Raw genomic sequence first — 19,594 nt, forward strand, 5'->3', positions numbered from 1 at the left:
AATAAGTCAACATTTATGAAGTTTGTTGTTAGCATTGAACTACACACCCAGCAGTTTAAGGAGACATTTAAGGAGCGATTTAGCAGAGAAGGACATGCTTTTGTGTTGGCAGCCTCTGTATGAAATACTACAATCATTAATCACCAATTCAAAGCTAGTGTATAATGCTAACTAGTGTGTGTGTACCTGAAAGGTGGAAAAATTAAGTGCCAAGCGTTGGCTCAATTGGTTGTAATCTGTGTTTCACATACTATGCATGGAAGATCCCGTAAAGAGATTTGACTGCACTAAGCATGGGTGCCTAGCATGCGCATGAAGTTACAGGTGTTACAATTAGGAGCTATGATCTAAAATTGTCTTTACAAGGAGCATATAGTTGGGTTGGATCATACATTAACAAGTTATTTTCTTCAATTCTTAACTGAAATCAACATCAGTTTTGGGCGTGAACAAGTGCATGGGTCCCTATAGCCAAAGCTAGTGGTCGAAGTATTTTTGAAGAATCAAATCCAGAGGCTGAGTTTGGTTGTTGCAGGGTGACTACTCCTATTCGTTGTCATTTAATGTTGTTGGGCATGGGCTATATTGAGAGGTTGTAAGAGGAACGAGCCGGAAGCTGATATTTCCTACCCAAATAAATTATTGTGCCCGGAACTACTTGCTGGAATACATACGAGGTTCACTCTTTCCTGTATGCCAACTGTACAAATGAAGTTGTTTTGTTGGGTGTTAGATGTTAATTTCTGGGTCTGATACGAATAATATAATATGTTGGGTTTGTCATTGAAGTTTGTTCAGTACATATTGAGTGTTGTATCCAGTGTTGCAGGGAACGTTCCCGATCAAAACCCCAATCCGTGATCCGTATGGATGCGTGAGGGAAGCGCCATACTAAGCGTGTTTTGGAAAAACCGAAACGTGTTTTGGGCTGATAAACACTCTTCCTGGAAATTTCAGAAGCGTGTGACCAAAACGCGTTCGGTTTTTCCGAAACGCACTTTGTACGACGCTTTGACCATATGAAGTGTCACGCTTCGGAGTACGAAGCGTACAGATCACGAGCGATTCGGTATAGCGTCCTCCATTTCCACCGAGCGGCCAAAAAAACGTTGTTTTTTATTTTTATTTTTATTTTTTTATTTTTGGCATTTTGCTTTGTTGGGGGTGGGTCCACCTTGGGTTAGGGTGAGGAATGAAGGGATTTAACCCCCATTCATCTCTCATTTTATCATTTTGAGTTTATGAGTGCTTGGAGAAGAGAAGAGAGAAGAGGAGAAGAGAAGAGAAGAGAGGAGAGCTTGGAAGAGTGAAGGAAGAGGATCTAGGAGAAAGAGGGGGAGCTTGGAGGACTTCCATCTACAAGAGTTAAAGAAGTGCGTGCAAACCCCAAACTCCCTTATTTTTTTGACATTTTTTTTTGTATTTTTCTCCTCCCTCTCCTACTCTTTCCCATTGTTTCTACTTGCTCATTTAATTGCAATTTGTCCACCACGTATATCCATATTCCAAGATGGTGTTATTTTGGCTTCTATGTATCATTCCACTTTTGGTTTTAACGATGGCAAGGGGAAGTAGGAATAGAAGGGAAGAAGCACAAGAGGATAGTGGTCCCAATATGAGTGACCCAATGTATGATGAGAAGGAAGGGTCTGAAGAGGAAGGGAATAAAGTTGAACCTAAAGGGGAAACTGAAACATTAGAGGGGAAAGCTGCATTAACACCCTTGTGGAACTATGTGACCAAACTTGAAGGGGAAAAGGGTGGTGGAAGCTACAAATTTTTGTGCCCTCATGGTTGTCATGGAGGAAAACCATTTAGTGGTTCATATACCCGTGTGAAGAGGCATCTTTGTGGGGTGATGGACAGTGATGATAAAAAAGGGTGCTGCGGGGATACAATTTGCCCAAACAATTCAGCTGAACAAAGAAGAAAATACATCCAAATAGAGGAGGTTGCACAACAAAAAAGCAAGAAACAAAAACTCATTCTGAATCAAGTGCAACCTCTAGATTTGGTAGCTCATCTCCTCATGGTACTTCTGGAAGCTCTGAAGGTAAAAAAAACAATAGGGGATTTCCTTAATGTTGCTGGGAGGGATGATGTGGATGGAAAGATAATCCGATTTCTTTGTGCTTGTGGTGTACCATTCAATGTGCTTCGCTCTCCTATTGGCATGAAATGGTAAAGGCCATCAATGAAGCCCCAAAAGGATACAAGTCCCCCAACTATGAAGCTAGAACAATGTTATTAGGAAGAGAAAAAGCAAAGGTTCAAAGAGCTTTGACACGCTTTACAAATGAGTGGGTAGATTGTGGGGTATCCATTGTATCAGATGGGTTGAAAAATATTAGAAACCAACATTTGATAAATGTTCTTGGTGTTTCTGCTAGTGGTGCAGTTTTTATTACATGTCATGACTCCTCCTCCATCAGTGCATTTTCCCAAAACATTGTAGATCTCCTATTGCAATCAATCAAAGATGTTGGTCCGAATAATGTGGTTCAAGTGATCACAGATAATGAAGCAAATTGTAAGGCAGCAGGAAAAATTATTGAGCGTACTCATTCACACATCTTTTGGTTTGGGTGCCTAGTTCACACATTGAACCTTTTGATGCATGATATTGTGAAGCATAAAGAATGTGGGTGGATTAATGAGCTTTATAGGAGAGGGAAGCAACTCATTAAATTCATCACAAGGCCTATAAGGGTAAACTACTTCTATGGCACTTATTCCAAGTTGCAGTTGCTTAAACTTGCAAAGACAAGATTTGCCAGTTATTACCTCACCTTTAGGCGGCTAGTGAAGGTGAGACAAGCTTTAACTAATATGGTGTGTGCTGAAACATGGGATGAAATTAACACTGATAGAGATGGTGCTAATGCAACCAAGGACACTATTCTTGACATGTAATTTTGGTCACAGGTGAAATATGTTTTGCAATTCACCAAACCAATTTATTACATGATCAAGTTTGGAGATTCAGCTCGACCAATAATTGGGGAGGTGTATGAGCAAATGGATAGCATGTTGGGGCAGATTAAAGACATTGTTGAGCCTAGAGATATCACCTTATACAATTATATTCGTGCAGAGGTGGAAAACCGATGGGAAATGCTAAATGTTCCATTGCATGCATTAGCATATGTTTTGACACCTAAATACTATCATCCATCATGGCTTTCAACACCAGCACCTGGGGGGGGAAGCAAGAGAAAACCACACTAAGATCAAGAGGTTCACAAAAAATATATGATTGCATTGAGTAAATTAGTCCCTGATGAGGAGGAGGCTGCCATGGTACTGAGACAGTTGAACAACTATACGCTTAACACTAGTCCATTTTGGAGCATGCATGAAATTAGAGATCAAGAGACTTTTTCTTCTCTTAAGTGGTGAAACATGCATGGAGGGGCTACTCCACTTCTACAGACTTTGGCATTGCGAGTGCTATCATAGGTGGTAAACACTTTTTCTGCAGAGAGGTGTTGGAGCTCTTATTCTTTCATCCACAATGTTAAAAGGAGCAAGTTGAGTTTAGACTGGGAAGAGAGCTTGGTTTATGTTCATTACAACTTGCGATTGTTGTCCCATTACTATGATGATGCAAAGACTAATAAAGACCTTAAGATTTGGGACAGGAATCTAGAGGAGCCCAATTTGGAGGATGGAGTGTTGCGATTAGAGCAATTAGAGGATGCTCTTATCTAGGTATGTCCATTGTGGTATGAATTTTGCTTATAAAGAATTTCTCTAATTCATGTTTTTAATTTTTTTTGTTAACTAGTGTTTTTTTTTGTATGAATTTTTTGAGCAATTCCAGGATGATGATGATCGTGTTGAGATGCCACCCCATCTGGTCCCTTGTTTCCTAGGTTCCATGGTTCAACACCAACAACAGTGGGTTCGTCTTCATCAGTTTCAGTGCCACAACTTCCATAGGCACCATCTTCTTCATTGCCACCACGTGGAGGGTCGCTGCCACGTTCTCTTCGTGGTGGAAGGAGGAGAGATTAGTGGATATATTCACAATTTACTACTTTTGTCATAGATTAATCATTAGACTTGTAGACTTGTGAATTTGAACCTTTTTGTCTTGGCGATGACCAAGTGACCTATTTTGTAAACATTATTATTTGAATTTTGGACATGACAAATGTTGACAGTTGCTCACTTGCTAGATAAATCATAATATGTTCTATGTTTAATGTTTTATAATATGCTTAAATGTTTTATGTTTTATAATATGCTTAAAAATTTGATGTATGTTTGTAATTGCTAAAATATAGATGGTTGATGTTCGAATAATTAATTATTGATGTACATACTAGTAACTACAATGGAATCATGGATGCTATATCTATCTTGATTTATGCAAAAATATGCATGTTTTCATGTTTTCATGTCTTCTACAACTAATTTGGTATTTGGGATGTTTGTTTTGAGTATAAATGCAAAAAAATATTATATATATATATATATATATCTATATATATATATATATATATATATATATATATATATATATCAGACACTTCGCTTCCTAGATTTTTGGAAAATGACGCTTCCGCGTCCCCGCTTCCAAAAAACGTCCCCGCTTCGTGCAACATTGGTTGTATCAGCCTTCTGAAACTAACCTGCAGTTATCCTTTAAAACAATGTACCCATTTACTTTCAGAAAATCATTGACATAACACTGAACAGTGAGCATTAGTGTGTCATGAGCATTGAGAGTAAATGCCCTGTGAGGTCAGTACATGTCTTAATGCTCAAAGAATCTATAGTTTTTCTGTAACATTGCTTCCGCAGTCTTGGATATGTTGCTAGTAGAGTATACTATCTTTCCTGCTATACATAAAGACTGATATAATTGTCCAGCGACTCTTGAGTTGAGGGGTTTTGTATGTATCTTGTCACCGAGTGTTGTTGAGAGGGTGTCTTGAGAACATTATTTTTATATATTCCTTGTATGTTGATGCCTTGTTGCTACTGATGGAGTATTTGAAGAACCTCTTAAATCAACAAAACCATACGTCAATGCACTGCAATTTGGACCAAAGACCAAAACAAAACAACAAACCTTTCTTGAGAGGGGTATATGACATTCTTCAAAAAGAACAACCAAGAGATATGAAGAAGGGACAGGAAATGGGGCACAAAATCTTTGCACTTGGGATAGAATTGAAACACATAAGGATCACAGTGAAAGCCCATTTCAAACTAGATGAATTGGATGCACTCATTTCTGAGATAAACTAGTTAGAGGGGAAAAAGTTGATGTGGGCCCTTAAACCTGCCATGCTAGACTTAATACAGCCCAAATTTTTTGAGTACCCTTGTGAAGGGGTCACACTTCCAGTTGCTTCTTGCCTTAGTAGCATCATGATGTTGACCACCCCTATAGCTCCTTACAATGATGATGTTATTAAGAAAGTCTTGAAGCTGATGGTAGAAACCTTGCGAGACTTGGGTAACTCCGTAGGTCCTACAGTTGAGAAGAAGCTTTAGGTTTCGGAAATTATGGCCATGAGCAGGACTTATGAAATCATGTTTGATCTAGAGTGTGATGACTTGATCCTGCAAATGTTCCAATGCTTTTTCAGCATTAGGAGACATCATCCTGACTTAGTCAAAACACACATGTACTCCATCTTGTCATCATGTATGAGGGGCCATCATGCCATTTGTCAAGAGTTGCAGTCTCGATTGCTGTCCATTTGGAGGAAAGAATAGTTGATCTCACCTGTTGCTTATGAACTAGCCGAAATGGTGGTTGAACATAACATTGGGTTGTTCAGAAGACAGTTGACCAGGGAGGAGTTGCTCAGGTTTGGTGGATCATGCAGCAAGTATGAGTTGAGAAAGAAGGGTCTTTGCTTCATCTGCAAGGAACCTTGGGGACCTGACCACTCATGCTTGAGTGACCCCAAGGAGATAACAGAGGTAGAGCACGAGGAGATTCCTTCTGACTTTCAATGTGACGATTCTTCTTTGGATGAGTCCATAGGTTCATATGAGGATGCCTCTAAGGAGCATGAGTCATATGGAGTTGTTGACAGCAGGCCAGATTTATATTCAGGTGTGTATGGTGAGAAGTCAGTGGACTCTATGGGAGACATTCAAGATGATGAATCACTAGTGATGATTCAACATGCGCTGCATATGGTGGTGCATGATTCAACTAAGGAGGATGATGTGCACAATATGCCTGATGATCCTCTTGGGGAGAGCTAGTTGGAGGATCATATTGAACCCGTGATGGAGGAGGATGAGCAGCCACCACTGGGGTCATCCATTGATGAGGAGTAGACAGATGTACAGACAGCTAGCAGGGTGGCAGTATTTATAGACACTTGCCCTCAGGAGGTGCTAGAGTCTGAGAGGACAGTTTTGCAGGAGATTGGTGGGTTGGAGGAGTGTGGAGTTTCCTATCTGAGGAGGAAAACGATAGTGCATCCATCTTTGGGTCTACCCATTGATGAGGTGAAAATAGATGTAGTGACATCCAACAAAGCTGCAACATTTTCCGGTAGCATCCCTCTCCAGTAGTACATAGACAAGGCTTGCAGCGTAGGTTGCCTACTTTTTCCCATCATAGGGGGCAGGATTTCTTGAACAATTTTTTTTGATTGATCAGGCAGAGCATCAGGGGTTGAGCAGGGACCAGTATCAGCCTAATAAATGTTTTCCTTACACAGGTGTCCATGTATTGGATTGGCGAGAGATCATGAGTTGGTACTTTATTGATGGAGTATCATTTTTAGTCAGAAGCATTGAACTGCAGGAGCCCTTAGAGGTGAGGGATATTACATGCTTTAGTTGGCAACAGGATTTAGGTTGGCCACTCATCAATATTTTAGCACAACATCAGCATGGTGAGATTGGCCTTGGTCTATGCCAAGAGTTGGATTGGAGAGAGGTGATGAGCTAGTACGCGGTGGATGGAGCAACAATCATAGTTGGAGTTATAGCACAACAAGGGCCATGGAGCCTTGATACTTGTTCTGGGTGGCATTGGGATCTAGAAGTATTCGTTGATGATAGGTTCAGTCAAATATTGGTCTGGGATCCAGGCATTGAGGGGTCCATTCATGGTGGGTTGACACAGAGGCAGAGCATCACCCAGTGGTTCATATGGGATCAGGGAATTGGGTCTCAGTTGTGTTGGGCCACTAGATTGGTCTACAAGTTTGGATTGCTTGAGGGAAAGCAATCTTGCAGTGGGAGGATTTGTAATGTTCCTTTTTCTAATGTTCCTTATGACATGGTTAGGATGGACTTTTAGAGTTGGGGGCAGACAAGTCAAAGGTGCAGGTTGGTGTCATCAATGGGCCTAGGCGCTTTTGGAGGGGTTTTGAGGAGATTCTATGGGGTCTGATGGTATTTTCTTGGTCTATTCCATCATCTGCATAGTTTTCCTTTCGTTCCGGTGCATTCCGACAACTTTCAAAAAACAGAGTTATTATTGGGCCTGACTAAATTAATTACGCTTATGGTGGCATTTCAGGAGGAATACTTGACAGAATGTGGAAATTTCTAAGTTTGACACATTAGAAATCCCCACTGCATTATCTAGTTTATTATCTCCTACTTGTTCATTCCATTAACAAGTTATTTATATAAATACTAAAATAAACACAAATGCAGCCTTCACACATATACAGATCAGCAACTGAAATAACTGAAACAATCACACAAGGGACACTGTTATTTTTGGACAATCGTCCCCAGAAAAACCCAATGCGAGAAAATTGATGCAGCATATATGAGGGTTTTATTATTATGCAGTTTTCTGAATACAACTAGGGTGCCAAAAATGACTCACCTTTCAAAGATTTTCCTTGGCAGAAGTACCTCTCATCGGAGACAGATATTCTGGCGAATCAACAATCGGATGATTAATCCCACAGTAACTTCGACAATTCCTTAGCTAGACAACGAAAGCTGCTCCAAGCTTCTCTCTGGAACTGCGTCACCCTCTACGACTCTACGTCTGTCTCTCAGCTCCTAGTTTTCCCCATGAAAATTCCTCAGCGCTGCCTCTTCAGCTCAGCATCAACTTTGCTAGCCTCTGTGCTGCCTCTGCGTCAACCTCTTGGCCTTCTACGTCAGCCTTTCTAGGCTCTGCGCTATCTCTCTGACACTTTCTCTACCTCTCTGATATGTATTCTCGTTCTTCTACCGAACTGCCCCTCACTGCACTAGATCACTAACTCGATTTCTCAACAAACCCTACCCCAAAAAATCAAATTCTTGATCAACTTGGTGTCTTGGTGTGTCTCCAACCAATGTTGCACACATCGCGATCGGGATTTAATCGGCGCCGGGAAAAAATCGGAAAAATCGTTAAAATCGGGAAAAAATCGGGAAAAAATCGGAAAAAATCGTTTGGCACAAAAATATTCATTTTTTTTTCATTTTTTTTCAATTTTTTTAATATCTAAACCATCTACAACATAAAATAAATACATTGACACATAAATATGATAAAAAAACTAATATATAAGATGTTCAATATCATTTCTAGCGCTAAAATCACACATAACATTGAATCATGTCCTGAATAGTAAGTCCTGAGTCCCAAGTCCAACTCAGCCTCAAAATATCAACAAAAAATATGATAATGTATCTCATCATGTCATAATGTCATATACAATAAAATGAAAGTCTAATCCTATTGATTTCCTCTGCCCCTCTTGCGAGAATATGGCACAGCTTTCTCTTTCCCTCTAGATGTAGAAGCTGGTGCCTGTGGTGGTGGAAATGGCAGTGGAGTCTGACGTGCTCTAGAAGCTGAAGAACTAGTAGTAGCAGCTACAAGAGGCTGAGGTGGACGGAGACCACGTCCTCTACTGGTGGTAGTGGTAGCCCGGGTAGCCCGGGTAGGCGGTGTCACCTCCTCCTCCTGCTCCTCCAACTCCTCCTCCTCCTGCTCCTGCTCCTCCTCCTCCTCCTCCTCCTCCTCCTCCTCCTCCCCCTCCTCCTCCCCCTCATCCTGCACTAACCAATCCTCAGTGGGATCCATGAGAGGCCTCTCGGTCTCAACCCTCCATTCAGCAGTGGTGTCAATCCCATCCAATGAGATGGCTTCCGTATCAGGTGTCTTCTCTAGTTGTTTCACCCACAATCGAAGATTGTAGTAGACATAGACCATGTCATTAAGTCTATGGGACTCCAACCTGTACAAAGTTCATGAAATAATAAATTAATAATTAATATTATAAAAAAAATATTGTTTAAAACTTTAATGAATTCAAAAATTTATTTGGAAATTTGCAATATTTTAAATGTTTAAGTGTTAACCTATTGCGCTTCTTGTTGTGTATTTTTTCAAATACACTCCAATTGCGCTCACATCCCGAGGAGCTGCATGTTTGGCTGAGGATGCGCACGGCAAGATTTTGCAAAAGGGGTACTCTGCCACCATACATCTTCCACCATGCGTCTACAACAAAATTACAAAGAAAATTTTAAATAAACATAAGAAAAAAATGGAATTTGAAGAAACAATGAAATTTGAAACAAAGTTACAAAGTACATACTACAAACTAAAAAATACCTGGGATTTTAACCGTCCTATCATTGATAGCCATCTCAAAGCCAAATGTGCCACCTGACAACTTATATTGCTCAATTTGTCTAGAGACCTCCATACGTTCTTCTGGAGTTTTCACCATCTTCTGGACACAGGTTAATAATCCTTCCACGACCTCAACATCAAAATTAAACCCACATGCATAAGAAAATGCAGGGTTCAGGAAAAGGCCAGCAGCATGAATGGGACGATGGAGTGTGTTGTTCCATCGCTCATCAATGACCTTCCATAGAAGGAGTTGTCTCTGGAACCCATCATCTCCCTTGTCATCATAGTAGGACCGAATGGCTTCTTTGGCCCTATCCATGGCTTCATACAAATAGCCCATTGCGGGCTTCTCACCATCTACCAACCGAAGAACCTTTACCAAAGGTTCTGTGACAGCGCACACCTCCTGCACTCCCGCCCAGAAGTCTTCTTGGTATGAAACAAGTCTGCAGACGGCCTCTCCTTCTGGTTTGCGGCTCATTGGCGAAGAACGCCACTCCTCTGAAACAAACATTCTCTTCAAATCCCACATAGAATTCAAGAGGGATTGAAGAGATATGAAACTCGTCGCAAACCGTGTAATGGCGGGGCGCACCAACTCTTTGTTGTTGGTGCATTTTCTCATCAAGCTAAGCACAGATGTGTGATTGTAAATAAATTTTGTGATGGTTTTTGATGAGTCAACAGCCTCTTTGACAAAGGGAATTTTCCCTATGTCCTCTAACATCAAATCAATACAATGGGCAGCACAAGGTGTCCAAAATAAAGTAGGATGCCTGTCCATAAGCAATCTACCAGCAGCAACATAATTTGCAGCGTTGTCCGTTATGACTTGGACAACATTTTCTGCACCCACCTCCAAAATAAACACATCCAGCAAATCACATAAATTTTTTGCATCTTTGATTTGATGAGTTGCATCAACAGATTTGATAAACATAGTCCCCAAGGGACAACTAACCAAGAAGTTTATAAGGGTTCTCCCCTTTTGGTCAGTCCAACCATCTGACATAACAGTGCATCCTGTTTGTGCCCATGATGCCCTAAAATCCTCCAATCTTTGGGTGCAGTCACGCTTTTCATCTTGAAGAAGCCGGCCTCTGAAATCATGAAGAGAAGGGAGTTTGTACCCCGGGCCAACACTGGCAACAGCATCAAGAGTAGGTTGGAAAAATGGATTATTCCTTATAATGCTGAAAGGAATATCACTCCAGAGGAGAAATTTTGTCATCAACTTGTCAGCTTTTTCTTTTTCAGTTCTTTTCATCATTGAACCGATAGTTGGTTGTGAACCAGGTGTGGTTCGAGGAACAAAATATGATGATGCAGCAAACGGATTGACTGACGCTGCAGTAGAACCTGTGCCACTTGGCCCACTTCCTTCAACTGACCTTCTTAGTTGCCTTTTGAGTTCTTCTTTGGCGTCTCTAGTGTGCTCTAATTCTCCCAATGCTCTCATGGCTTTTTGGATAATTTCAGCATTTGTCTTTAGACAGGGCCCCACATCACGTCCAGGGATTTGTGCAAGGTGGAACTTCAACCTGTACACCCCCCCGAATATTTCCTTTCCACACAACTTGCAAATCAAGTTTTGTCTATCATTCGGAGTTTTAGGGTCACCATATTCCCAGAAAGGATCCAATTTCCTTGGCATGTTTGTTTTTGAATTTTGAATTTGCAAACCTATGGAAAAATAAGGATTAGGAAATAGGAATTTAGGATTACATAAATGATAATAGTAAATAGTAAATACAAATTACAATTTAGCATTTGCAAAATTACAAGCTAATTATTTCCAAAATCCCAATTTCTAAACCCAAAAAACAATGAAAAATAAAAAAAAATAAACAATGTTTAAAGAAAATGAGAAAATAAAAAACAAAAATTGGTTCTCATAGTCATAACAAATAACCCATCCCAAATCAATGAAAAATTTCCAAAAATTCTTTAAAAACAATGAAAAACAAAGTTTTTAGAGAACCAAAACAAAAAAAAATTAATCTACATACCTGGTTTATGGACAAATTCGCGATCTTGGCTTGGATTCCTCCTAAAATCGGCTCCCACAAGCGACGGCAACCCTCTCCCTCCCTTCTTCTCCTTCTCCTCCTTCTCCTCCGCGGCGGACTGCTGAATGAATAAAATAAAAATCGAATTTCCATATAAAACGCCCGCTGCCCCCGTGCCCGGCGATTTTTTCCTTAAAAATCGCGATTTTTTCGATAAAAATCGTTAAAAAAAATTTCCGCCGATTTTTTGGATAAAAATCGCGATTCGAATCGTCATTTTGAAAAAATCGCGATTTTCCGATTTTATCGCGATTAAATCGCGATGTGTGCAACACTGTCTCCAACTAACCCTCAAGCCTCCTCTTATACTTTTCTTGTTGACGATTCAACGACAAAGATTAAGTCCCTAATCAAGGACTAAGATTAGATCTGGCTTGATCCTCGTTATTTAGAACTTTCTCACCCATATTATATTAATACACATTAATATTTTAATTTTCTTCAGTTTAGACTTAGGAACTCATTAAAAATATAAATTATTTTAATATCTCTTCATCTCGGTGGAATTTCTCCAAACGATATCTGGGTCTTGGAGATTTCATGCGCCTTAGCTTCTCCACCAATTTTCATGGCTAGAGCACATCCGAAACTACCAAAAATCAACACTCCCTCTTAGTGAGGAATGTGCTCTAGTAATGCTTCACCACAGAAATATCACATTGATCCTCCACATCGGTACCTGTGCTGATGCTTGGCCTGCTGCCTCACATCCTCTACACTGCTTCTTCCTGTACTGTTGCCCATGACACTGCCACTACCACTGCTACATTTGTACTGCAGCTCCCTTTCAACATGTTGCATCATGCTACCCATGGCACTGCCACTGTTAACTGTTGCACTACAACTCAATTACCGATAAGTAAGTAATTGACTTCTCCCATACACCGACATCGTGGTCAATCTGGAAGCCTCATGATGTTGAAGCTACCCCTGCTGCTATCATGTGCTCCCTCTGCTACCACTGCACTGTTGCAAACACCTCTGTGCCTCTCGCACTGCTGCAACTTCTGCTGCGTTGCTACAGACTTCTGCACATTAGCCTTGCCTTGTCACTCCACCACACCTTGCTCCACCCGACACTTGTCATCATGCTATTGTCGTTAAGGGCTCCCATAGCCGGATGTGATCCAAGAGTTTAGCTACCTCAAGGATCCTACCCCTAGTATGTAGTCCTTCTGACTACAACTCAATGTCTCCCCACCTCTTCTCTAGAGGCGCATGAGAACTCATGGCACAATTGTCATCAGTCTCGACATCTTTCTCCGCCTTAGGTGGAGCTACTTTCGAATCGGAAGCTTCTCCCTTGCCTTTCTTCTTGGGACACTAGGATGCATAATGACCCAACTCCCCACAATTGAAGCACTTGACCTTGGAGATATCCTTCTTCTTCCTTTTCCCTTGTTGTCTCGCAAATGCTAGAGCCTCATCCTCCTCTTTCTTGATTCGACCTCCCTTGCCACTACTCCCCGCCTTGGTCATCCTCCTGATTTCTTCCTGGCGAAGAGCTGCCCACATCTCCTCCCAACTAGGAAGAGTATCCCTGCCAAAAATACTTTGGACAAATATCTCCAACTCCTTGGAGACTGCGTTCAAGGCAGTCATTACCATAAACTCTGGATTCGGTGTAGACCCCATGGAAGAAAGCCGGTTGTGAATCTCCTGCAACCTGAGAAGGAATGGATCTATCTACTCCCCCTTCTGCATCTAATATGACCGCAACTAATTTTCCAATAGCATCTTCCGCTGCACGGAAGAGCCCTGGTATAAGGTGGTCAGGATGTCCCACATCTCCTTTGTTGTGTTCTTCTCAGCAATATGTGGTATGACATGATCTTTGACCATGCACTCTGCTCTTGCCATTGCATCCCCATACTTCTCATTCTTAGCTGGGTCAACTGGGAGAGCCATGGTTTTCAAGGCATAGTCCTTGATGCAAAGTCGATCCAGGATTGCCAGGATCTTGACCTTCCAGATGACAAAGTTGGAAGCCCTGTCCAACTTGTCTAGGTCCCTTAGTCCGTTCACTTCCATTTCAACTCCTTTTCTGGATTCCCTTTGAGTCTCGAATTCCCTCCTGGAAATCTCCCTCTAAGTCCTAATTTCCCGTCTGGAAATCCTTTGGCCAACTATCGAACTGCTCCTCTCCAATCCTCCTTGCAACTGCAACTTGGATCTTGATTCCTTGGCTAGAAATCCATCGAAGTAGTGACTCCGTCTACCTTGGTCCCACCTCCTTAGACATTGTTTTGCTTTGACAGAAACAGCGTCGCACTAGCTCCTCAAATCACAATCTACCTACCGTTCCCCAAGCTTCGGCAACCAAAGAAACTGAGCCTTTCAGGCTTTGCACAATCCCGACAAGGCTAAATCTTCTCCTCCTGGCCACAACGTCAATCCTTCTTGGCTGAGAAAGATGATCGAGCAATGCGTAGGTCTGATTTGCCCCTCTCTGCCTCTGCGCTGACCCTCCTCCTGACTCGAAATGATGACGCAAGCTCTGCGTCACTTCCTCTCTTGTTGCTTCTGCTCTGGAACAACGTTGTCTCTCGGGACCGCTGCTTCTGCTACAAATTCTTTAGATTTCTCCTGTGATCTGCAATGCTTTGATACCATGTGGAAATTTCTAAGTCTGACGCATTAGAAATCCCTACTGCATTATCTAGTTTATTATGTCCTACTTGTTCATTCCATTAACAAGTTATTTATATAAATACCGAAATAAACATAAATGCGGCCTTCACACATATACAAATCAACAACTGAAATAACTAATACAATCACACAAGGGACATCGTTTTTTTTGGACAATCGTCCCCGGGAAAACCCAATGCGGGAAAACCGGTGCAGCAGATATGAGGGTTTTATTATTATGCAGTTTTTTGAATACAACTAGGGTGCCAGAAATGGCTCACCCTTCAGAGATTTTCCTTGGCAGAAATACCTCTCCTCGGAGACAGATATTCTAGCTGATCAACAACTGGATGATTGATCCCACAGTAACTTCGACAATTCCTTAGCTGGACTGTGAACGCTGCTCTAAGCTTCTCTCTGGAACTGCGTCACCCTTTATGGCCCTGCGTCTGCCTCTCAGCTCCTAGTCTGGCCCACAAAAATTCCTCAGCGCTACCTCTTCAGCCCAGCGTCGGCTCTGCTAGCCTCTACGTCAACCTCTCAGCCTTCTACATCAGCCTCTTGACCCTCTATGTCTTTTGCGCTGGCCTCCTCAGCCTATGCGTCAGCCTTCCTAGGCTCTGCACTGTCTCTCTGACACTTTCTCTGCCTCTCTGATATGTATTCTCGCCATTCTGCCGAACTGCCCCTCGCTGCAACAGATCACTAACTCGATTTCTCAGCAAACCCTGCCCCAGAAAATCGAATTGTTGATCAACTTGGTGTCTTGGTGTGTCTCTAACTGACCCTCAAGCCTCCTCTTATACTTGACCTATTGACGATTCAACGGTCGAGATTAAGTCCCTAATCAACAGCTAAGATTAGATTTGGCTTGATCCTCGTTATTTAAAACTTTCTCACCCATATTATATTAATGTACATTAATATTTAATTTTCCTAAGTTTAGACTTAGGAACTCATTAAAAATATTAATTATTTTAATATCTTTTCATCCGGGTGGAATTTCTCCAAACGATTTTTGGGTCTTGGAGATCTCATGCGCCATAGCCTCTCCACCAATTTTCATGGCTAGAGCACATCCTATGCTACCAAAAATCAACACAGAACACCTTAGTGTAATAGCTCATCAAAACTGGAACGAGAAGATCTATAGGATGGGATGGTTAGATGTAGTTTTCAGTGACCTGAAGAGACATTGTGGCCAATTTACCCTTTTCCCGCATTAAAAAGAATATTTTAATTAAAATAAAAGAGGGAAAATTGCTCCATGATTAAAATAATAATAAATTAGGAGGTTCTAGAGGGGTCCATCAGATCTATAAAAGAGGAGGCCATTAGAGGACATCTTGGATTTGACATTTTTTCTGGTATGAGAGGTTGAGAACCCGGTTCTCTACTTCAGCAATAGCCCCAGGATGGAAACCCTCAGGTGATTGAGAGAGATTGGGTGAGTATCCATCTCCCCTTGGTGAATTCATCCTGAATTCACAGGAGAGCTTAACAGTGGCAGTTTAGTTTAGTTTTGAAGGCCAATGCAATGCAACAGACTATCTTAGAGGCCAACATTTCATCTCAACTATTTTGGTTGTATATGCATGTAACCCTAGTTTATGCATTATAATAAAAGCTGAGAATTTTTCTGTTCATTGTGTTATTGGATTATAGTGCTCTATTTGTTTTATTTTACATGGCAATACTCTGCAAATAGAATGTTGATTTTATGATGAAATTTTGGGTTGAGTAAATTTTGGCATAATTAGCATAATATCCTGTTTCGGACATTACATAACCATATTACCTAAGTTTAGACTTAGGAAATATTTAAAAATCGGTTAATAATCTACTTGAAACACTTCTAGGTGGAATTTCCATAAATGATTTCTGGGTTTTGGAGATCTCATGTATTCTAGCCTCTCCACCAAATTTCGTGGCTAGAACACATTCGATGCTACAAAAACTAACACTCTTGAGCTACTAAGCCAAGACAACCCAAGTTGTTTAGCACAAGGAATTTCCAAGCATGAATTCCACCGTTATTTCGAAGAACTTCGAGTGTCTCCCTATTGAGGCAATTTGAGGAGCTCAATTCATGGCTTCCATTGGACATCATTGTAGGAGTTTACTTAGCACTGCACATTTCTTGGGCGCATAGGTATTCTCGTGGAGCACACTGTGGGAGCAAGCATGGGTTAGAGGCTTCGGGATTTTGCAAGGAATTTTCTTATTGTTAGACTAGAGTTTGGACAATGATTCGCCCGAGTGGATTGGAGGCTATTACCTAGCTCGATTTTTCTATCTTTTGGCAAGGGTGCCGCAGCTATTTAACCAAGTGTTGGGCAAGGGTTTAGAGAAGTGGAGTCGGGAGAGATAAGCATTGAAGATAGGAGGTATTTCTTGTGAGAATTTTGAATCTACACATCAGAAATCCTACTGCAATCACTAGTTTATCATCTTCTACTTGTTCTTTACATTCAACAAGTTATTTAAATATTTAAACAATGATGAAAACACTATTGTGGCCTACACATACATACAGAGGATGAATTGAAATAAACTGAGACAATCACACAAGGGACACCATTATTTTTGGACAATCGTCCCCGGAAAAACCCAATTCGAGAAAATTGGTGCAGCATATAGAGGATTTGTATAATTAAGCAGATTTCTAAATACAACTAGGGTGCCAAATCCGGCTTACCCAACAGAGAATAAACCTGGCAGAAGTACCTCTATCAGAAGACAGATATTTTGGAAATTCCAACAACTAGATGATCAAACCCCACGGATGACAATTGTTGTTCCCAGTGCTAGGCAACGATGGTTGCTCCAAGCTCTGTGTTGGAACTACGTCACCTCCTCTAGGAGTTGTGTCACCCTCCTAGCGAGCCTCCCTTGCTCAGAAGTCGATATTCTGAGTTGTTGCTCTCTGTGCCCCACAGAAAAACCCCAGCGCTGCCTCTAAAGAACTGCGTCAGCCCCTCTAGCTTCTGCGCCACCCTCTCTGGAGCTACAGTGTCTCTCCTGCTACTGCTCTGCTTCTCTGCTATGTATCTTCGACCTTGGACTGAAGTCCCTTTGCTGAACTGCCCCTGTCACTGCAACTCAAATCACTTAGCTCGACTTTCTTAGCAAACCACGCCCCAGAAAAATTTAACTCTTTGATCTCTTGGTGTATCTCCAACTGACCCTCAAGTCTCCTCTTATACTTTTCCTATTGATGAATCAATGGTCGAGATTAAGCCCCTAATCAATGACTAAGATTAAAACAGACTTGATCCTCGTCACTTAGAAGTTTATCACCCATATTTTTATTAATACCCATTAATATTTTTATTTTCCTAAGTTTAGACTTAGGAACCCATTAAAAATATTAATTATTTTAATAACTCCTCATCCGGGTGGAATTTCTCCAAACAATTTCTGGGTTCTGGAGACCTCATGTATTCTAGCCCCTCCATCAAATTTCGGAGATAGAGCACATCCAATGCTACCCAAAATCAACACTCCCTCTTAGCGAGGAATGTGCTCTAGCAACACTTCTCAATAGAAGTAATACACTGATCCACTGCATCGGTCCTCTGTGTTGTTGATGCTTGGCCTGATACCCTTCATCCACTACACTAGCGCTTCCTGTACTGCTGCCCATGACTCTGCCACTGCCACTACTACATCTGTATTGCAGCTCCCTCTCAAAATGTTGCATCATGCCACTACTAACTGCTGCACTACAACTCAGTTACTGAGAAATAACTAAAACTTCACCCAAAAACTAACATGCTGGTCAGTCTGGATGCCTCGTGATGCTAAAGCTACTTTTGCTGCTAATCTGTGTTGACCCTCTATTGCTACTGCACTGCTGCAAACTGCTTTGTGCCTCTCGCACTGCTACAACATCCACTGCACTACCTCAGACTTTGGCAATCTAGCTCTGCCACTGTCGCTCCATCACACCTTGCTCCAACTGACACCCATCATTTTGCTACTATTGTTAAGGGCTCCCATAGCCGTATGTGATCCAAGAGTTTGGGCACTTCAAGGATCCTGCCCCCCATGTAGTCCTCTCGACTACAACTCTATGTCACCCCAACTCTTCTCCAGAGGCACATGAGCACTCATGGCACAATCATCATTCTCGCCTTCCTTGTCAACTTTCACTGGGGTAGCCTTTGAGTCAGAATCCTCCCCATTGCCCTTCTTTTAGGGGCACTGAGTTGCATAATGTCTCAATTCCCTATAGTTGAAGAATCTGACCTTGGTTATGTCCTTCTTCTTTCTCTTATGCTGCCCTTGTTGTCCCGACGATGCGAGAGTTGCATCCTCCTCCTCCTTCTTGACCTGGGCTCCCTTGTCGCTACTCCCTGTCTTGGTCATCCTCCTGAGCTCTTGTTGTCGAAGAGCTGCCCACATCTCCTCCCAACTGGGGAGAGTCACTTTGCCCAAGATAGTTTGGACAAAAGTCTCCCAGTCCTCGGTGACTGCATTTAGGGCAGTCCTAACCATCAACTCAAGATTTGGTGGACACCCCACGAAAGTTAACTAGTCATGAATCCCTTGCAACTTGAAAAGGAAGGGATTGATCTCTTCTCCCTTCTGCATCTGGTACTGTTTCAGCTGATTTTCTAATAGCATCTTCCATTGAACGGAAAAGCCCTGGTACAAGGTGGTCAGCGCCTCCCACATCTCCCTTGTTGTGTTGTTCTCAGTAATGTGTGGTACTACATGACCTTTGACCCCGTCTAGGATCACGCACTTGGCCTTAGCCTGGGCCTCATCATACTTCTTAAACGGATCAGAGTCGACCGACACAACAACTACGTTCAAGGCATAGTCCTTGATGCGATGTTTGTTTAAGATTGCCAAGATCCTGGCCTTCCAGATGACAAAATTGGATGCTCCATCCAATCTGTCCTGATCCCTCAACCCATTCACTACCATCTCTGCTAAAAAATAGGACTGGTTCTCTTCCACCTCTCCTGCTGTCAATCTAGCAAGACTTGGAGCTAGATTTCTTTGGCGCAAGAAACCCTCTAAGGAACAAGCTCCTCTAGACTCCCTCTGAGTCCTGATTTCCTTCACGGAAATCCTCCTGCCAACTGTCGAATCACTTCCTCTCCAATCCTCCTTTGCTGCTGCAACCTAGATGTAGATTTCTTTGGCTAGAAATTTGTCAAGGCAGTGACTCCCTCTACCTCGGCTTTGTCTCCACAGACACTGTTTTGCACCTATAGAAACAGCGTCCCACTAGCTGCTCAAATCGAATTTGCTTTGCTCCTCCAGCTCCGACAACTGACTGATTCGAACCTTTCAAGCT

The 19,594-nt window shown here is 41.9% G+C and overlaps 2 protein-coding genes across 3 annotated transcripts in view; both read right to left on the reverse strand.

The window, feature by feature from the left end:
* LOC149227594 (uncharacterized) overlaps positions 1-18,690 on the reverse strand; it is a 34,261-nt gene extending 15,571 nt beyond the window's left edge. The window contains exons 1-4 of the mRNA XM_089376854.1: positions 18,535-18,690; positions 9,560-10,439; positions 9,304-9,445; positions 8,919-9,179 (exon numbers count right to left, since the gene is read on the reverse strand). Coding sequence (XP_089232980.1) covers positions 8,919-9,179; positions 9,304-9,445; positions 9,560-10,439; positions 18,535-18,690 — 1,439 coding nt within the window. The remainder of the gene's footprint in view (positions 1-8,918; positions 9,180-9,303; positions 9,446-9,559; positions 10,440-18,534) is intronic.
* Positions 1-19,594, reverse strand: part of LOC149227593 (putative LRR receptor-like serine/threonine-protein kinase At1g56140) — a 353,957-nt gene that overhangs the window by 57,256 nt on the left and 277,107 nt on the right. The window lies entirely within an intron of this gene.

This window comes from Pinus tabuliformis, chromosome J (assembly GCF_031772625.1).
Source record: "Pinus tabuliformis cultivar Carrire ecotype Pingquan chromosome J, CPIR1, whole genome shotgun sequence".
Taxonomy (NCBI): Eukaryota; Viridiplantae; Streptophyta; class Pinopsida; order Pinales; family Pinaceae; genus Pinus; species Pinus tabuliformis.